Source organism: Xyrauchen texanus, chromosome 1 (genome assembly GCF_025860055.1).
Source record: "Xyrauchen texanus isolate HMW12.3.18 chromosome 1, RBS_HiC_50CHRs, whole genome shotgun sequence".
Lineage (NCBI taxonomy): Eukaryota > Metazoa > Chordata > Actinopteri > Cypriniformes > Catostomidae > Xyrauchen > Xyrauchen texanus.
This window is the reverse complement of record NC_068276.1, coordinates 45,616,121-45,636,294: the sequence shown is the minus strand read 5'-3', so window position 1 is coordinate 45,636,294 and position 20,174 is coordinate 45,616,121. Positions and strand designations below refer to the sequence as shown.

Sequence of the window (20,174 nt, the reverse complement as noted above, 5' to 3'; positions counted from 1 at the left end):
ATTTGCCACTGACCACATGATACTGATGAAACGCCTAATCTTATCAGAAGAGCTACAGCCCTGAATAAACACCACCTGATCTATATGTATAAGAGATGTCATAACTTTACTTAATCGGTTATCCAAGATGTTTGACAATATTTTTATGTCTAGCTGGATCAGGTAAACTGGACGGTAACTCTTACACTTGTTTGGATCATTGTCCTTTTTATGAATCAGACTGATCCGGGCTTGTGGTTGGCAGAAGCTTTCCATTCTTTAATGATTCCATATAAACTTCTAGAAAAGGTGGAGCTAGTTCTGTAGTGTAAGATCTAAATAATTCAGAGGCAAAGTTGTCTGGCCCCAGAGCCTTGCTTGTAGGCAAGGCCTTAACTACCTCGCTAAGCTCCTCCAAGTTTATCTCAAAATCAAGAGATTTCTTTGCTCAGTCATCAGTTTCGGAAGTTCTAATGGTTCCACAAAGTTTCTAACATCTTCTTTTGACGAATTGACGAATACATGGAACTATAGAGATCAAGATAGAATTCTAATATAAATATTTTACGATTAGCATAATTCAATGAGAGAATGGTAGAAAAAGACTCTCTCTGTTTTATATATACATTCTAAAGCTTCCCTGCTTTGTCTTGACATTCAATGAGTTCCTGTGCTTTGGATTTTTTGGTGAATGAGGCATAAAGTATGATCCGGCCCCTAAAAACTGCCTTAAGTGCCTCCCAAGCTATGCCAACAGAGGATACTGAGGACCAGTTGGTCTCCATATAGACATTTCAGCCTTTAGCATTTGTTGGAATTCAAGATTTTGCAAAAGTGATACATTAAAGTGCCAACTATATGATTTCATGATCATCAACATAAGCTGCATACATATTCACCAAAATAAGACTTTGTCCCTGAATTTCAGCTAAAACTATAATGACTCTTCTTTATTACGTTTGAGATATTTTAATTATAGATGTTTACTTGTCAGTGTAATGACTCCCCTGTTCTTACTTGAGCAAGCACTATAAAAAAAACTGCCCACCCCATATCTTTCCAAATTTTCAGTTTTCTGCAGGGAAAGGAGCGTTTATTGAAGAAACACTATATCATATTGCTTTAAGAAGAGAAATACATTTCCTTCTTTTTATGGGGTGCCCCAACCCATTCACATTCCATATGGAAAGAGACAATCCACTCATATTACCATCTGACATTTTGACATGTAAGAAAAAAGAGATAGTGTGTCAAAAACAGGACTATAAAGCCCACATTCCAACATTAGAGCAACAGTCAAACCCTGAACATTCCACAGCACCAAACAAACAGAAAACAAACATGCACATAAACCCTGTGCACAACAACGCCAACTGGCATTCATCCCTCTAAACACAAACAGTCCATGTACACCTACAAGAGCCCCCACGGCAACTTTGCCGTCAGATTGCTTAAGTCCGGTTATTCTATATACATTTTGTGAGACAGAACTGCACAGCAAAAGATCATCTATAAAACAAACTCCAGCCAATAGGCAACATAAACACAAAGAGTGTGTAGCTTCATCCATATAACTGTCCTAAGGGTGTATTATTCTACAAAATACACTCCAGCTGCTAAGCGGGAACCAGCACAAAAAGAGAGCGGAGATTCTTCATCCAGTCAAACAAATGTTCAGTGATCCGGTACATTCAGCTGCAACATGAGTACAATGACATAACTTACTCAATCTAATGACTTTGCCAGAAATACTCCACAAAATAAACTCCAGCCAACAAGTGGAATAAGCACAAAAAGCATGTAGATTCATTAAAAAAAACGTCCCGAAGGTGTGGTGCTCTACAAAATAAACTCCAGCTGCTAGGTGTAACCAGCACAAAAAGAATGTGCAGAATCTTCAAACAGTCAAGGTTCCCGGGCCCACGGCCTGCTGATCAGGGGTGTCAGCCTGAGAACCTAAGTGTCTTTAAATGTCTATAGAGCCTGAGGATTTTGAATTCATGGACATACAGTCCTCCTAGAATAGTCATAGAACAGAGTGTATCAAAGTTCACTAGTTTATGTCATTCAAAGGTATCAAAACCAGCAAAGTGCACAGAGCTCGCCGTTCACATGTCCGATCCTCGCATGGCGTCACATGACTCCTGATTTCATTGGGTCTTTAAAAGAAGATAGAACTCATCCAATATATTTTATGATGTCAATGGTATCTGGTGCATATCACACAATGCCTAGTATCCTTTGGCAAATATAAATATCTCCTAAATGACATAAAGACAAAAAAAGATTTTTGGTGTAAAGAGGTAATGTTATATACATCATTTGAGAAAGCTGTGTTCTGGGATTAGGTGCAGGATAGCATTTTGCCCTCCTGCTATTCCCATCTGTTCTAAGGACAGTTTTCACTCTTTCCATCCCTAGTGTTTATACTTTATGTCTCATAACACAACTGCACAAATGTAAGCTGGGAAATGCATCAGCCACTTCCATGCTGTACATGTGTCACACAGGAACACACCTGCAGACGGACCAGCTGCTTCAGCAATACACTCCTCTCAGATTAAGCAAATAAGAAAACAAGCTGACATTCAGATATGCCGTTTTCTTATGTGTTTTGTCTATGATTTTCATCTTTCCCACCATACTACAAAATATAATTAGTATAGTATATACAAATGTTGTTTGTATACACAACCCTTATTTACACTAGCATATTTATATTATTTCTGTGTATGTTTGGTACATCACGTTACCTTCTCTTCAAGCACACTTGGTGTGGGGAGTTCTTCTTCACTGTGGGAAAAACAAAATTTGTACAATCACACTAATAAAATCAGACTGCTCGACATGTTTATTATGACTGAAATTGCATGTTGATACAAAATAACAGTGACTAAAAGAAAGTGATAATTATTGTGATGATTTGATACAGACAAAGTAGTTTAGAATAAAAGAAATATGGTCATGAAACCCCAAAACACATTTTTATAGATGTTAATTAACAGATATGTACAGGTTGCACACATCATTAAAAACAATTATAGCACTTATTATATTTATTGTTAATGATAAGTTGCAATTTTTCTGTTATTTATATTTAAAAAGAGTTCTGATTGGTAGTAGGGCTGGGCGATATGGCTTCAGAAATAATATCTTGATATTTTTCAGCAAACTGACTATATTCAATACATATCTCGATAAATATGTTTTTGCTCTGAAATAGCATAAAGTTTTTTTAAAAATTTTGTTGATTTTTTTATCATCATTTAATCTAAACGTATAATTAATAGATAATAAAAATCTATTTAAAAATGAAGGCGCGTTTCCCACAGTTTTTCACAAAATAACCACAATGGAGAGTAAAATTTAATAATTTTCATTGAGTTGCACATTTATACTTATTTTTAACATACAATCATACTGTTATTGGAAGCTTAATAAAATATATTTTTACTAAAACGTTTTTCTTTGTGAACGAACACAAAGTAGTTTGTGCACAAACTACTTCACTTATTTATTGGAAACCAGATGAATATTGCATAGTACTTGTTATGTTTACCTTGTCTTGTTTCACTGTTGCCCTTTTGTTTGCCATTTTTGTCACTTTTGCACTCCTTAGTTTTCACTTTTGTCCCTTGTGTAACTCCATAACAAGTCTCTTTGTTAGCTTTCGTGTTCACGTTCATTGTTTGCCATTTTGCTTCTGTTTATCACCTTGTTATCTTGTTTGAGTTCTGTTTGTTCATTGGCCTCTTTTCCTATGTTCATGTATTTATACCCTGGTTTTTGGTTCAGTCCTTGTCTATTGTTGAATGTTGTTGTTAGCCTGGTATGTTTCCCCTGCCCGTGTTTTTCTAGTTTTATGTTTCTTTCCCCAGTTTTATGTTTCTTTCCCCATTGAGGGTTTTTCCTTTGTGTTTGTTTGTTTGTTTGCTTAATCAATAAAGTAAGTCTGCATTTAGATCCGCTCTCCTCGTCTGCCTTCGCTGCCTTTCATTCATTACAGAACAATAGACCACAAATGGATCTAGCGGCTTACTGCAAGGAGCCTGTGCCCACGCCTTCCACGGTCAGCGAGCCTGAGCCCACGCCTTCCACAGTCAGCGAGCCTGTGTCCACGCCTTCCACGGAGAGACTCCAGAGCCTTCTTGGGCTCCGCCGCGGCCCCACCGTCAGCGGCTCATCCTCCTGCGGCGTCAGCCTCTCGAGGCCCCTGAGCCTTCTAGGGCTCCACCTCCCGAGCTTCCCAGAGCTCCACCTTCTGAGCTTCCCAGAGCTCCGCCTTCTGAGCTTCCCAGAGCTCCGCCTTCTGAGCTTCCCAGAGCGCCGCCTTCCGAGCTTTCCAGAGCTCCGCCTTCCGAGCCTCCCGAGTTTTCCAGAGCTCCGCCCTCCGAGCCTCCTAGGGCTCCGCCTCTCAAGTCTCTCGAGTCTGCCAGGGCTCCTCCTCCCGAGATTCCCAGGGCTCCGCCTCCAGAGCCTCCCTCAGCTGAGCCTCCCTCGGCTCTGCCTCCTGAGCCTCCCACGGCTCTGCCTCCTGAGCCTTCCACGGCTCCACCTCCTGAGCCTCCAGAACTTCCCACGGCTCCGCCTCCCAAGCCTCCTACGGCTCCGCCTCCCGAGCCTCCTACGGCTCCGCCTCCAGAGCCTCCTACGGCTCCGCCCCCAGAGCCTCCTGAGCCTCCTACGGCTCCGCCTCCCGAGCATCCTACGGCTCCGCCCCCAGAGGCTCCTGAGCCTCCTACGGCTCCGCCCCCAGAGGCTCCTGAGCCTCCTACGGCTCAGGCCCCAGAGACTCCAGAGCCTTCCAGGTCTCCGCCCCCAAAGCCTCCTACGGTGCCCCCTTCCTCGGCTCCGCCTCCTGAGCCTTCCTCGGCTCTGCCTCCTGAGCCTTCCTCAGCTCCCTCTTCTGAGCCTACCTCAGCTCTGTCCTCAGAGCCTTCCAGGCCTCCGCCTCTAGAGCCTCCTATGGCGCCACCTCCATCAGCCCTGCCGCCAGAGCCTTCCAGGTCACCACCTCTAGGGCCTCCTCCCAGGGCCCCTGACCCTGTTCCTGACCTGTGGCCTCCTCCCAGGCCTCCTGACCCGGCCCCTGTCCTGTGGCCTCCTCCCAAGGCCCCCTGACCCAGTCCCTGTCCTGTGGCCTCCTCCCAGGCCTCCTGACCCGGCCCCTGTCCTGTGGCCTCCTCCCAGGGCCCCTGACCCTGTTCCTGACCTGTGGCCTCCTGACACGGCCCCTATCCTGTGGCCTCCTCCCAGGCCCCCTGACCCAGTTCCCGTCCTGTGGCCTCCTCCCAGGCCCCCTGACCCAGTCCCTGTCCTGTGGCCTCCTCCTGGGCCCCCTGAACCTGCCCCTGTCCGGTGGCCTCCTCCCAGGGCCCCTGACCCTGTTCCTGACCTGTGGCCTCTTCCCAGGCCCCCTGACCCTGTTCCTGTCCAGTGGCCTCCTCCCCGGTCCCCCAGACCTGTCCTTGCCCTGTGGCCAGCTCCCAGACCACCTGAACCTATCCTTGCCCTGTGGCCAGCTCCCAGACCTCCTGAACCTATCCTTGCCCTGTGGCCAGCTCCCAGGCCTCCTGAACCTATCCTTGCCCTGTGGCCAGCTCCCAGGCCTCCTGAACCTATCCTTGCCTGGTGGCCAGCTCCCAGACCACCTGAACCTGTCCTTGCCCTTTGTGCCCCCCAGGACTTCCTGCCTGCCCTCTGTGCCCCCTTGGACTTCCTGCCTGCCCTCTGTGCCCCCTTGGACTTCCTGCCTGCCCTCTGTGCCCCTTGGACTGCCTTCCTGTTCTTGTACCCCCCTGGTCTGCCTGTCTGCCCCTTGTGCCCTCATTTTGTTTTTTGTGGGTTTTCTGTCCTTCGTTTTTTGTTCCTTAGGATCGTCTGGAATCCGATCCTTTGAGGGGGGGCTCTGTTATGTTTACCTTGTCTTGTTTTACTGTTGCCCTTTTGTTTGCCATTTTTGTCACTTTTGCACTCCTTAGTTTTCACTTTTGTCCCTTGTGTAACTCCATAGTCTCTTTGTTAGCTTTCGTGTTCACGTTCATTGTTTGCACCTGCCCTCGTTTATTTGCCATTTTGCTTCTGTTTATCACCTTGTTATCTTGTTTGAGTTCTGTTTGTTCATTGGCCCCTTTTCCAATGTTCATGTATTTATACCCTGGTTTTTGGTTCAGTCCTTGTCTATTGTTGAATGTTGTTGTTAGCCTGGTATGTTTCCCCTGCCCGTGTTTTTCTAGTTTTATGTTTCTTTCCCCATTGAGGGTTTTTCCTTTGTGTTTGTTTGTTTGTTTGCTTAATCAATAAAGTAAGTCTGCATTTAGATCTGCTCTCCTCGTCTGCCTTCGCTGCCTTCATTCATTACAGTACTAAATTATTACTGTGGAAACAAGTCAAGTTTAAAATAATAATATAATACTGAATCATTATTATATGCTGGATAAGACTTGTTAAAAATACATTTATATATTTCTGTCCTATTTAAATCACCCTAAACAGGGGCTTTTATTTTGAAACGGCAAGAGCAGTCCTGTTTATTTCACCTTCACCAGGAGCTTTTATTATGAAACGGGAAGTGCAATGTTGGTTTGACTTATGAGTTTTGCATCTTGTGAACCACTGTCAAACTCTACTGTTCCACATATGTAGATTTGTATAAATATATACCGGATACTAATGTTTGGAATTGCGCAAATGCTTGAACCTGCATTACTTCACCATGCAGGTGAACTGCGCTAAAAACGCTATCCTATGAGCCCTGCCTTCCCGCAGCCCTGTTCATTCTGAAATGCACACAGACCACTTTTATCTGTCTTTAATCACAGCTTTTGGCATCACATATGATAATATCTCCATTTTTAAACAGCCCTGAAGGATCGTGAAATTAGTCTACTGATGCATTCTATGAAACTTAATGGCCAAATAAAAGGCTCATTGAAATCATCGCGATATTCACAATATTGTTGAAATTTTCATCTTCAGAAAATCATCTTTTCATCATCTTTGTGATTTTATCATGGGCATTGAATGTATCGCTCTGCCCTATTTGGTTTAGAACATTAATTCATCATTCGATTCTGAGTTGTTCTCAATATTATTCATGAGAAGGAATGCTTTCATCAATCAATGCGCTGCCTCAGGCACAAGCAGGCATAAAAGTGGGTTCCTTATCGGCGCAAGTTCAATGGCACTCGTGGAACAGATACGAGATATCCTGGGAGGATGGCATTAAAGAGGATAAATCAAAAACACATGCGGACGTGACAGCAGTTCTTGGACAGATATGAGATCGAACATTTACATAGAACAATGTGGTGAGATCGGAATCACTATTCAGAATGGACTGCAGTCGATAACTGGCCTGGAGCGAGTATGTTTCTTGGCAGCCTGCAGTTCTGCTACTCAAGCTCCAAACATGAAGCAGCATATAAATGCACTTATTACATCACGTCTTCCCACCTTTTTACATCTTTTCACGGCCATTTCATGAGTCTGAGGTGTGAACAACTGGTGCTGGTTTCATGGCACTTTAAAATTAACAATGGCATGTTTCAAAAGTTATTACAGTGTTATATTGATAGACTGAAAGATAAAAAAACAGTACAATTTTATCCAGGACTTACTGAAGAAATCCAAAGCGATCAGTGACTCTGTATATACTGTAGTCTGCATCCTCCCAAGGATCAATCTGAACACCTGCGTCTCTGCCCTAAAAACAAAAGCACAAACAAATCCTTACATACTAGTCAAAGAAACATTCAATTCATCTGAAAATAAACTGTGAAGAGTTCAGCAGAGGTAGCCTACAACAATTTACCATACGGAATTTCCAGGGCAGCATTTTAGACTTCCATCTTGACTGAACTAGTAGATTATCAAAGATTTGACACCCAAGAGTGTATATTATTGTTACAAATTCAAATGGAAATTATTTTAATAGCACATAATGGCCAGATGAGGCACAATTTCTTATGCTGCTCACTGTTTGTTAAATTCACTAAATACAGATAAACACAGCTAAATCATATCAAAGGGGTTTTCATTCACACATCTATAATTTTTATTTTTAGAATTTTTTTGAAAATCTCTTACATTAATACTGTCTAACAAACCTATACATTGTATTGTTTTGTTTTGTTTGTTTTTGTATTATTGTTAGGCTGTTATGAATGAAGTGGCAAAATAATTTTCACCCTGTCTACCGAGTTTAGAACAGCTGAAATGTAAAAGCTTTTCCAGTTGGTGTGGATTGATTCCCTGAGGGGGACAGCTGCTCTCCTGCCCCAGTCAACATCACAGTGAAGTGTAGAGTTTTAAAGCAAGCAGTGATCCGTGACAGACAGCCAAGTATTACGGTCTCAGTTTCCCCCAATTTCCAATTATTCTGAAAGAGGTGATGTCAGGAAAATCAAAATGATCAACACAGCTGTATGCTTAACATTCAGTCTGGTTTCATAGTTCAAATTTCCTCAGAATAGTATGAGTTTATGCACAATACAAGTGCAGTTCAAGTAGCACCTCTGCTATGTTATGTAATACTTCAGAACATTAATTCTGAACTCAAAACATTCTGTTAACAAATTCACACCCACATTGTAACATTTTGGACATAGGCCTACTGTATGACTCACTGTGGCAGCGGGGGCGTGGTCAAGCGCCCGTCCGGGAGAGAAAAGTGGTAAGGGTGCTTACACCTGAGCTAAATTATGTCTAACACCTGTCTCTAATTTCAGTGAGCATGGGGAGAGCGGCATAAAAGGCAGCCAGAGGGCCTCCATGGACAGAGAGAGACTGACTAAAGAGTTACTGTGTGTCATTAAGCTTTCTGTGTAAAAGTGCTGTGTGCACATTGATAATAATAAAGAACCTCACCTCCGAGCCACTGCATCAAGTGTCATCCCTTGGAGGAGATCTTTACACTCACTTAACAATGAAGTTATGCATATGTATACAATATGCCTCAAAACAGCTAAGTTGCTGTTTGCCAGATTGGTACTATTAATGCAATAGCTGTATCTGTACAAAGACCACATTGGTGGTGAATTAAATAAACAAACCTTTCAATTTTCATGACCACTTGTGTTCGGATTTCGAGGGGAGAGTCTCTAACTTCATGACGACATGCAACAACAGCTATGTCAGCGTGTCACAGCATTATATTGAAGTGCAATAAAGTCATGGAAAAGCATGGAAAAAACGGTTTCTCCTATAGGTCAATTGAAATTGAATCTAAGCACAAACCCAACATTTTGAGCAGATTTCTAAAAACATTTTGAGAAGTGCCTGTTTTGAACTGAGCTTCAGATGTCTTCTCAGCTGTGTTTCTGCATGTTAATATCACACACAGTGAAGAAGATCTTCTGAAGATCTATCTGCTCCAGGGGCGCTGTTTCATGGCTGACTCTGTGCTCTGACCTTGGGATATGCAAAAACAACTGCATTTCATTGGCTCTGTACCCAGGGGCGAAAATTTCATCAAAATGTTGGGGTGGACAATAAACATAACAATTCTCATGAGCAATTTTTGAAGGGGACACCAAGGTTTTTTTTTTGTTGTTGCCCTGTTTGCATTTGTATTATTTTATTTCTTAAACAATTATTTTAAGAATATATCATTAGATTATTTACAATACACATATTTTAATGATATTTTAGGGGGGGACAACCCTCAGATGGGGGGTCCTTAAGTTGAATCTTAATCTTAACTTGTGATAGGATCACCAAAAACATATCTTAATACCTGGTGTAAATGGGGTTGAAATGCATATATAGTACAATAATCCATTTCCTATGCTAAAAAAGGCTAATTCTCTGCACAAACACCACATTGGCATTGTCATTATGAATATATAAAAGCAATTGTAGAATACAAACTTCTGGGATTGGGGGGGTGTAGGCTCTCTCTTTGAACTCCATCATCTTGATGCATACATTTTAACGAACATGGATGAATATCAGCAAATATCCAAATAACACAGTACCATTTCAGTGAGTTTTTGGGTAAAATGCAGTATTAGGAATTAGTCATTCATGTACCTTAATATATTTAGAGAGGATCTCAGCACGTTCCTCTGCTATCAGCACCTCTATGTCCTTCTTCATGTCAATATCTAGAAACACAAATACAGAACAATTAAGTACTACAGGAAAATCAGAAAGAAATAACAAAAAAGGAAAAATTTAACAATCTGGAAGAAAAGGTAGGTAGATCATCATCACACGCAAAATCTACATATTGCTACTGAATGCTCAGGTACCCAGAAATCGACCCCATTCTGAAGGGTTTCTGACAAGCAGCACTTCCAATCAGAAATGTCTTCCTCAATTCACTGTATTCAATGTATTTACCTTTTCCTGTGCGAATACTGATAGCATGTCACTGCAAAAACAGCTTCTGAGACACAGGTTATGGTCAATTGGACACCAGGAAGTAATCGTATTTTACTCATATAAACAATGAGCTAAAAGGGTCTCTGAGGTAGTCAAAATTATAGAGAATCCATAGTAAGAAACACTGAAAGCAAACATTCATTGGATTTATGTCTACTATCTCTTCACGTCCATATCTCCAATGTCTAGCACTTCTTCGCTACTATAAATGCTGGTGAGTGAAATCTGAGTACAGACTTTTGTAGTCGCATAGCATGAAATTTGGTTGCATATTGGAGTGATTTCCTCGCCTTGTAGAGGGTTGTGCATGTAGTGTAAAAGAACAATCTTGGGATTTAAGAATAGATAACAAGATCATACAAATAAAAATAAAAATAGATATTTTTCCCCATCCCTATCAAGTACTTTTGTTGCAAAACGTCGTTATCTGCAGAACTCCCCAAATCTCCTAACCAGCAAAACAATACTGAAAAACACAAGTTCTGTTTTCTTGGTTTGGATGCAAAACTGCTAAATATGTTGCTTGCTTTAACATTACCACAACCAATCGTTACTAAAGTGCATGTACTGCTCTGTTACTCTATAATGTAGTTAAACAGATGTAAGGCTTCTTCTTTAGATATATGCAGTAGACTGTAGCATTGGGAACAGTTAATTAGTAGTAGGGCATGCCGGAGCTCTCTGCATTTTGTCTTACTCATCTTCATGAAAAGACCAATCTGTAATTTAACATGGAACATCAATATGCAAATGGCATTGTTCAACATGACATTTTAAATTGTATTGTATATACATTACACACCTACATTGCTTCAGTAAGGATCAGGACTGCTGGTGAAATTTAAACAGGGTATTATGGATTCATGATAACCCATAAACAAAACAGTCACATTCACACAACACTTATCTGAAATCTGGATCTGTTGGCTCGATACCAAACTTACAACAACCAAGATGACAAAAATGTTCCAGGATCTTTCTGACAGACTTTCCTTAAAAATAAGCCATGAAATCCTTTCTCTGAGGAAAACAGTGATGTCTTTGCAGCTAACAGCCTTACGATTATACCATCTCCAATAAAACCTAAGATTACAACATTGAAGGTTGACATTCATGCTTAGAGCAACATCTATTTGACGATATTTATGTTAACATGTTCTTGTCCAAATATAACAGTGAATTCACACATACTGAAAATGAATTATCTGATGTGTCTATGAGGTCTTGTCTCTCTAGACCTCTAATGTGAACTTTCTGTTAGTCTGTTGAACAATTTGTTATGCTGTCACAAAGGCACAGCTCCATATCTTATGTTCACCAATACCTCAATGCAACCAATGTCTGTATGTGTGACATGCATACAATAGTATAAACTCCAACTAAAAAATAGGCCATTCTTTTCAAAGGATGCAAAATACTGTGTTCTTGTTGAATGGCTTCAAGTCTTAAATCAAACTCCCTCTGTCATCTGCATCTCCTGTTAGCATGTAACCTCTAAAAAATACTTTGCACTCCAAGTAGAGTATGTGAGAAATGCATTTCTACTGCCTCTCATTGTAAGGTGACAACAAGTCCATAGCAGATGTTTTCTGAGGGGCTTGAGGGAATGTTTGATTGATTGTAGATTACAGTCCCCAATAGGAGGGGCAAGAGTCCCCTCCACAGAACCCTGGAGGACACTAAAGGTCTCCTCCAAATCGAGTGTGACGTAATTTAGAACTAAATCTGGCCAAAAAGAAGGCGTTGGCTGTAATGTTATTTACATAATCTTAAATCTCAAATTTCACCATGCTCTACTCCACACAGAATGCATTGTGGTGACATATGGAATCTGCTTCTCTAGCACTGGCTCCTAGATTTAACTGTCTGTGAAGTAGGGAAAATGGAGGGAAAACAGGCAGAAAAACTGTGGTTTTGTAGCTCTGTGCATGTACCATTCCCCTTTCGAAGAGAGTAAAAGAGCGACAATGATGAGCAAGCATTTCATACTGTGACAGTATTCTATAACAGTACACACCATCATAACTATTCTACATTAAAGATCTACATTCTGCTGGAATAATTACTTTATTTACTCTTTATATTTTTATAGCATAGATTAATGATAGATGGAAAGATTGCATGTGTCATTCTCAACTTGGCAAGAAGTATTAATGTCTTTGACTGTATTAGCGTTGTGTTTAGTACATTAAAGGCTTAGTTAACCCCAATATTTTAATTCTCTCATCATGTGCTCACCCTCATGCCATTCCAGATGTGTAGGACTTTCTTTCTTTTTTAATATTATAAAAATATTAAATTATATATTAGATATATATTATCTTTTTTAATACAAATAAAGATATTTAGAAGAATATCTCAGCTCTGTAGATCCTCACAATGCAAGTGAGTGGGTACCAAACTTGTAAGCTCAAAAAAGCAGATAAAGGCAGCATAAAAGTAATCCAGAAAATTACAGTGGTTAAATCACTTCAGTAGTGACATGATAGGTGTGGGTGAAAAATTGATCAATACTTTAGTCCTTTTTTTACTATAAATTTACCTCACACAGTAGGTGGCGATATGCACAAAGAATGTGAATCACCAAAAACAAATGAAGAAGAATGTGAAAGTGGAGATTGGTATTAAAAAAGGACTTAAATACTGATCCTATCATAATGATAAATATTAAATGATGAGAGAATTTAAACTATTCCTTTAAAAAACACACCATTATGGGGTTATGCCATTATGGCAAAACTTTGGATCCCTTTCAGGACCCTTTTCAGTGTATGTGTTCATTCAAGTGAAACTACAATAGGTCGAAATCCCACAGCCCAAATTGCATAGACTTTCAGAGCCATTCTAGCTTAATAGATTCAATTACAAAAATCTATTTAATAGAAATCCATTTAAAAATCTATTGCTGTTTCCAACCCAAACTCATGATAAGTTGTAATAATAGTATGAAATGGCATAATCGTAAGAAATTGTGCAAACTGGCTTTTATAAAAATGTTTGACTTTTTCTCCCATAGAGAGAAACAAAAAGTATAAATATATGTATAAATATAAATAATGTTATAAGGTATAAGGTCGATTTTTCCTAAGTTTAACCATGAACCCAACATTTTACCTATTATAAAGTCTGACCCATTACCCAAACCCTAAACCTAACCATGATTTTAATAGGAAAATATCTTCTGTAACATAGAAGAAACATAACACTGTGGTTTGGAACGTGATGAGTGCCAGAACTGTGGTTTGGAAGAGTGTTACAAGTAATTGACATACTTCAGTCATATGTATAAATGTAGAATGAATAATCAGATTTGATCACTGAAGTTTCCTATCTTGAAATAAAGTCTTGGATAGGATGCTAAATATATTTTATTGCATCAATTTGAAATTCTATATGTTGATGGTCTGGTAATAAAGGTAATAAAATTCTTTTTTGTATGTCTTACAATTTCGCCATCTTGTACGAATTATTACGAGTTGTCATGAGACTTTGTTGGCTGTTTCCTTCAAAAAATATTAACAATATATTAACAAAGGACTAACCATTTTTACGTTTGTGACAGGGCGGAGGGCGGGGCCAGGTCGTGATTATACACACCCGGTCCCTTATTTGTAAATATATATTGTTAATATTTTTGAAGGAAACAGCGTTACATTACATTACATTACATTGCTTTTTCCTTAACAGGCACTGGCCACAAACATATGTGTCATGAACCACATCAAACATGCACGATACTCTTGAAATCACACTTAATAGAAAGTTTCTAAATGCACTGTACTGATTGAACAGTTCAACCCTTAGTTATTCCTGAAGAACAAGTATGACAGAAATTCGGAAGATATTGTGTTCTTGTCTGAGAGCAAACTGGGTGTGTTTTTTATTTAGATTGCTTATGTTTCAGCAGTCAGAGCAAAAGACTGTTTAATTCATCTGAATTTTCCATTTTAGGTCTGACTGCCGATCTTCTTCTATTCTGTTTATAAGTCAAGTACAGAGGGAAAATGTTGACCTGCGGGCATACATCTTACACAAGGTGCCATAAATAGCCATTTCTCTAGAGCTAGAGTGTAACGGTTTGCTTTCTATTTGTGTCAACTCTCACTAGTCTATGGAATGGCAGGTCTGGGAGATCTGCTCAGTGTCTTCCCAGCTTGATGTGAAACTCCATGCCTGGCCAAGGAATCAAGGCTCAATTGTAAGAAATGTGCATACTTAATAAAGGACGAGATTTTTACAAATGCTTGGGGGATTTTATATTTATGTTGAAAGAAAGCTCAATTCAAAACAGCAAATTAAATGCCTGGAAGCAATAACCAATAATTTTCATTAATCATTAAACTCATTACCAAACAATATTACGCTTAACAAATCAGTAATACATGTACATTCACATATACATGTATATGAAATCATATGCATAGGTTCCTGGAAAGGTATTTGAATGCATATTCTGATAAAAAAAAAATAATTTATAAGGTATGTAACCAACTAAATAATGTTTGTTAGTTGTATTAATCACAGTTATTCAAAAATGTTAGAAAATATCCCCTTGAAATCTGTTTTCAGTGCTGTTTCAGAAACAGCATTTGTTGTGCATTTGTTGTTGATTCGATCAATGAATATGTTGGCAAAAGAACGTATCGGTTACCTAACGTAACCTCGTGTTATGCTTGAGTAACGAGGCTGACGAAGAGATGCGGATCCAAACGCAGTTTGAACTTTTAGTCAAGAAACACAAAGTAACAACCCACGATGGGGAAAAGAAACATAAACTAGTTAAGGAAACCACGGTAGACACAAACAGGGAACTCGGGAGGGAAAGATACACCGGGTTAACATCAAACAACGATAGACGAAGACTGAACAAAGACACAGGGTATAAATACATAAACAAGGGAAAAAGGGACCAATGAACAAACAGAACTCAAACACGATAACAAGGTGATTAACAGAAGTAAAAGGCAAACTAATGAGGACAGGTGAAAACAATGAACAGAGGAAACACGAACGCTAACAAAGAGACTATGGAGTTACATAAGGGACTAAAGTGAAAACTAAAAAATGCCAAAAGTGACAACAATGGTAAACAAAAGGGCAACAGTGAAACAAGACAGGGTATTCATAACAGAGCCCCCCCTCAAAGGATCGGCTTCCAGACGATCCTAGAAGACAAAGACAAAAGACAAAAAACCCACAGAGAACAAAATGATGGCACCGGGGGCAGACAGGCAGACCAGGGGGGGCACAAGAACAAGGAGGCAGTCCAAGGGGCACAGAGGGCAGGCAGGATGTCCGGGGGGGCCACGAGGGGAAATGAGACAGTCCACGGGGGCACAAAGGGAGATGAGACAGTCCACGGGGGGCACAAAGGGAGATGAGACAGTCCACGGGGGCACAAGGGACAATTAGGCAGTCCATGGGGGCACAAAGGGACAGGTTTCGATGGTCTGCGAGCTGGCCACCGGGCAAGGGTAGGTGCAGGAGGCCTGGGAGCTGGCCACAGGGCAAGGATAGGTTTGGGGGACCTGGGAGGAGGCCACTGGACAGGGACTGGGTCAGGAGGCCTGGGGGGAGGCCTCAGGACGGGAACAGGGTCAGGAGGCCTGGGTGGAGGCCACCGGACAGGGACTGGGTCAGGGGGCCTGGGAAGAGGCCACGGGACTGGGTCAGGAGGTCTGGGAAGAGGCCACAGGACAGAGGCTGGCAGAGCCGTGTGAGGTGGAGCCAAGGAGGACTTCGGAGGCGGAGCCGTAGAAGACTTGGGAGGCGGTGCCAAAGGAGGCTTAGGCAGGGCCGTGGCAGACTCAGGCGGTAAGGCCTTGGGCAGGTCAGGAGGCGGAACAGTGTTGGGCGGAGCCAAGGGAGGCGATGGTGTAGAAGGCTCAGAAGGCGGAGCCACTGGAGGTGGAGCCGAAGGTGGCGAGGGCGAAGAAGGCTCTGAAGACGGAGCCAATGGAGGCTTCGGAGGTGGAGCCGGGAGAGGCTCAGGGGGCTCCGGAGGTGGAATTGAAGGAGGTTCAGGAGGTGGAGCTGAAAGAGGCTCAGGAGGCGGAGCCGAGGTAGGCGGCACCGTGGGAGGCTTTAGGAGCGGAGACCAGGAAGATTCTGGAGGCTCTGGGGGCAGAGACGTAGGAGGCTCTGAGGGTGAAGCCGTCGAAGGCTTGAGTGGCTCGAGAGGCGGTGCCGGAGGAGGCTCGGGAGGCGGAGCCATAGGAGGCTCGGGAGGCTCTGAGGGCGGAGCCGTCGAAGGCTTGAGGTGCTCGAGCGGCGGAGCCGTAGGAGGCTCGGGAGGCTCGGAGGGCGGTGCCGTTGAAGGCTTGAGTGGCTCGAGAGGGGGAGCCGTGGGAGGCTCGGGAGGCGGAGTCACAGGAGGCTCGGGAGGCTCTGAGGGCGGAGCCGCAGGAGGCTTGAGTGGCTCGAGAGGCTGAGCCGTAGGAGGCTCAAGAGGCTCTGGGGGCGGAGCCGTCAAAGGCTTGAGTGGATCGAGAGGCGGAGCAATAGGAGGCTCTGGAGGCGGAGCCGTAGGAGGCTCTGGAGGTGGAGCCACAGGAGGCCCCGTAGGCGGAGCTGCAGGAGGCTCGAGAGGCTCTGGGGGCGGAGCCGTAGGAGGCTCAAGAGGCTCTGGGGGCGGAGCCGTAGGAGACTCGGGGGGCGGAGTCCTAGAAGGCTCGAGAGGCGGAGCCCTGGAAGGCTCGAGAGGTTCGAGAGGCGGAGCCCTGGGAGGCTCGAGAGGCTTGAGGGGCGGAGCCCTGGCAGGCTCCAGAGGCTTGAGGGGCGGAGCCCTGGCAGGCTCCAGAGGCTTGAGGGGCGGAGCCCTGGAAGGCTCGAGGGTCTTGGGAGGCGGAGCCCTAGAAGGCTCGAGAGGCTTGAGAGGCGGAGCTCTGGGAGGTTCGAGAGGCTTGAGAGGTGGAGCCCTGGGAGGCTCGAGAGGCTCGAGAGGCGGAGCTCTGGGAGGCTCGAAGGGCGGAGCTCTGGAAAGCTCGGGAGGCTTGAGAGACGGAGCCCTGGAAGACTCGAGAGACTTGAGAGGCGGAGCCCTGGGAGGCTCGAGAGGCTTGAGGGGCGGAGCCCTAGGAGGCTCGAGAGGCTCAAGAGGCGGAGCTCTGGGAAGCTCGGAGGGCGGAGCTCTGGAAAGCTCGGGAGGCTTGAGAGACGGAGCCCTGGAAGACTCGAGAGACTTGAGAGGCGGAGCCCTGGGAGGCTCGAGAGGCTTGAGGGGCGGAGCCCTAGGAGGCTCGAGAGGCTTGAGAGGCGGAGCCCTAGGAGGCTTGAGAGGCTTGAGAGGTGGAGCTCTGGGAAGCTCGGAGGGCAGAGCTCTGGAAAGCTCGGGAGGCGGAGCTCTGGAAAGCGGAGCTCTGGAAAGCTCGGGAGGCGGAGCTCTGGAAAGCTCGGGAGGCGGAGCTCTGGAAAGCTCGGGAAACTCGGAAGGCGGAGCTCTGGAAAGCTCGGGAGGAGGAGCCCTGGAAAGCTCGGGAAACTCAGAAGGCGGAGCTCTGGAAAGCTCGGGAAACTCGGAAGGCGGAGCTCTGGAAAGCTCGGGAGGAGGAGCCCTAGAAGGCTCGAGAGACTTGGGAGGCGGAGCCCTGGAAGACTCGGGAGGAGGAGCCCTGGAAGGCTCAAGAGGTGCTGGTTCTAGGATGGGCACGACCACTGGCGCTGGCTCTTGGACGGACCTGGCTACTGGCGCTGGCTCTTGGACGGTCATGGCTACTGGCGCTGGCTCTTGGACGGTCACGGCCACTGGCGCTGGCTCTTGGACGGTCACGGCCACTGGCACTGGCTCTTGGACGGTCGAGGCTTCAGGCACTGGCTCTTGGACGGTCGAGGCTTCAGGCGCTGGCTCAGGGACGGTCGAGGCTTCAGGCGCTGGCTCAGGGACGGTCGAGGCTTCAGGCGCTGGCTCAGGGACGGTCGAGGCTTCAGGCGCTGGCTCAGGGACGGTCGAGGCTACAGGCGCTGGCTCAGGGACGGTCGAGGCTACAGGCGCTGGCTCAGGGACGGTCGAGGCTACAGGCGCTGGCTCAGGGACGGTCGAGGCTACCGGCACTGGCTCATTGACGTTTGAGGCTAACGGCACTGGCTCATTGACGTTTGAGGCTAACGGCACTGGCTCACTGACGTCTGAGGCTACAGGCACTGGCTCGGGGACGGTCGAGGGCTCAGGCTCGCTCACAGTGACATGCGTGGGCTTTAGCTCGCTCACCATGACATGCGTGGGCTCTGGCTCGCAGACCGGGGCTGGCGCGGGCCGGGAGGCGGAAGCCCGTCTTCTCTCCCTCCTCCGGGCAGACGCAGTGGGCCGCGCTGGCTCATAGAAGGCGACTGGCGTGGGGACGGGCTCGCTGACAGGTGGGGCTGGCGCGACAGGAAGCGCCAAGGGCGACTGGGGAGTCACCACAGTGGGAGGAGAGGTGGAATCCTCCTCGGCGAAGACCACGGTGTAGGGTGAGCCGCAGACCAGTAGGGTCGCCTCCAGGAAGTCGTGGAGAGTCCAACTCCCTGAGCGAACCGTGTAAAGTGTCCCTGAAGAAGACCACCAGGGCTGAGTCCGGGAAGTCTGTGAATTTCGCCAGCGCAAGGAAGTCGCTGATGTGGTCTTCAACAGGGCGGCCCTCTTGTTTGAGGTTGAGCAACCGGCAGTTGGCCCGTATAACTGCTGGATCCATAGTTGGTCTATCGTTCTGTTATGCTTGAGTAACGAGGCTGACGAAGAGATGCGGATCCAAACGCAGTTTGAACTTTATTTAGTCAAGAAACACAAAGTAACAACCCACGATGGGGAAAAGAAACATAAACTAGTTAAGGAAACCACGGTAGACACAAACAGGGAACTCGGAGGGAAAGATACACCGGGTTAACATCAAACAACGATAGACGAAGACTGAACAAAGACACAGGGTATAAATAAATAAACAAGGGAAAAAGGGACCAATGAACAAACAGAACTCAAACAAGATAACAAGGTGATTAACAGAAGTAAAAGGCAAACTAATGAGGACAGGTGAAAACAATGAACAGAGGAAACACGAACGCTAACAAAGAGACTATGGAGTTACATAAGGGACTAAAGTGAAAACTAAAAAATGCCAAAAGTGACAACAATGGTAAACAAAAGGGCAACAGTGAAACAAGACAGGGTATTCATAACACCTCGGTTCTCTCTAGATGAGGGAACGAGTATTGCATAAGCTAGCTTACGCTACGGGAAAGATTCATCTTTTCTGAGATATTGAAGCCAAAAAATTATCCTTAATTTTTGTATCCATTGTCAACGCAGTGCGGCAGCTGCAGACCTTGAGCGGGCTAGCTAGCGAGCTCATAGGTTGCTCTGCGGCAACTGCTGCAGCCTATAGACGAGCTTGGGCGAACTCGCATCCAATGAGAGGCGTCCGCGCGCTCACTGCAACAAAGCCCGCCAAAATGGGCGTGACTAGAGTGCATATAAGCGTAGTTCGTAGGCTGGAACCCTGGTTTTCATTGACTGAAGCGAAAAGTCGCCGTGGCGCGAAGCACGGCCGGCTACGCAATACTCGTTCCTCATCTAGAGAGAACCAAGGTTACGTTAGGTAACCGATACGTTCTCTTACGAGAGGTTCTCTCAGTATTACGTAAGCTAGCTTACGCCACGGAACCCATTGTCAACGCCGTCGCGCCAAGCATCCACTGTATGAGCCCCAGGGAATTAAGGGGGACCCGTGGGAGCCCTTATGAGTGGGGAAATAATATTTGGCCGGCAAGAATGCGAGTCATTGATTGTGTAATACATAAGCACATAGTGGGAAGGGAACGACAGAGCGGCGGTGCCG

General features: G+C 44.7%; 1 protein-coding gene across 1 annotated transcript in view; it reads right to left on the bottom strand.

Moving 5' to 3' along the window:
* si:ch211-288d18.1 (USP6 N-terminal-like protein) overlaps nt 1–20,174 on the bottom strand; it is a 51,526-nt gene that overhangs the window by 17,256 nt on the left and 14,096 nt on the right. Inside the window, exons 2-4 of the mRNA XM_052151601.1 lie at nt 10,012–10,085; nt 7,599–7,684; nt 2,733–2,772 (exon numbers count right to left, since the gene is read on the bottom strand). Coding sequence (XP_052007561.1) covers nt 2,733–2,772; nt 7,599–7,684; nt 10,012–10,077 — 192 coding nt within the window. The 5' untranslated portion in view covers nt 10,078–10,085. The remainder of the gene's footprint in view (nt 1–2,732; nt 2,773–7,598; nt 7,685–10,011; nt 10,086–20,174) is intronic.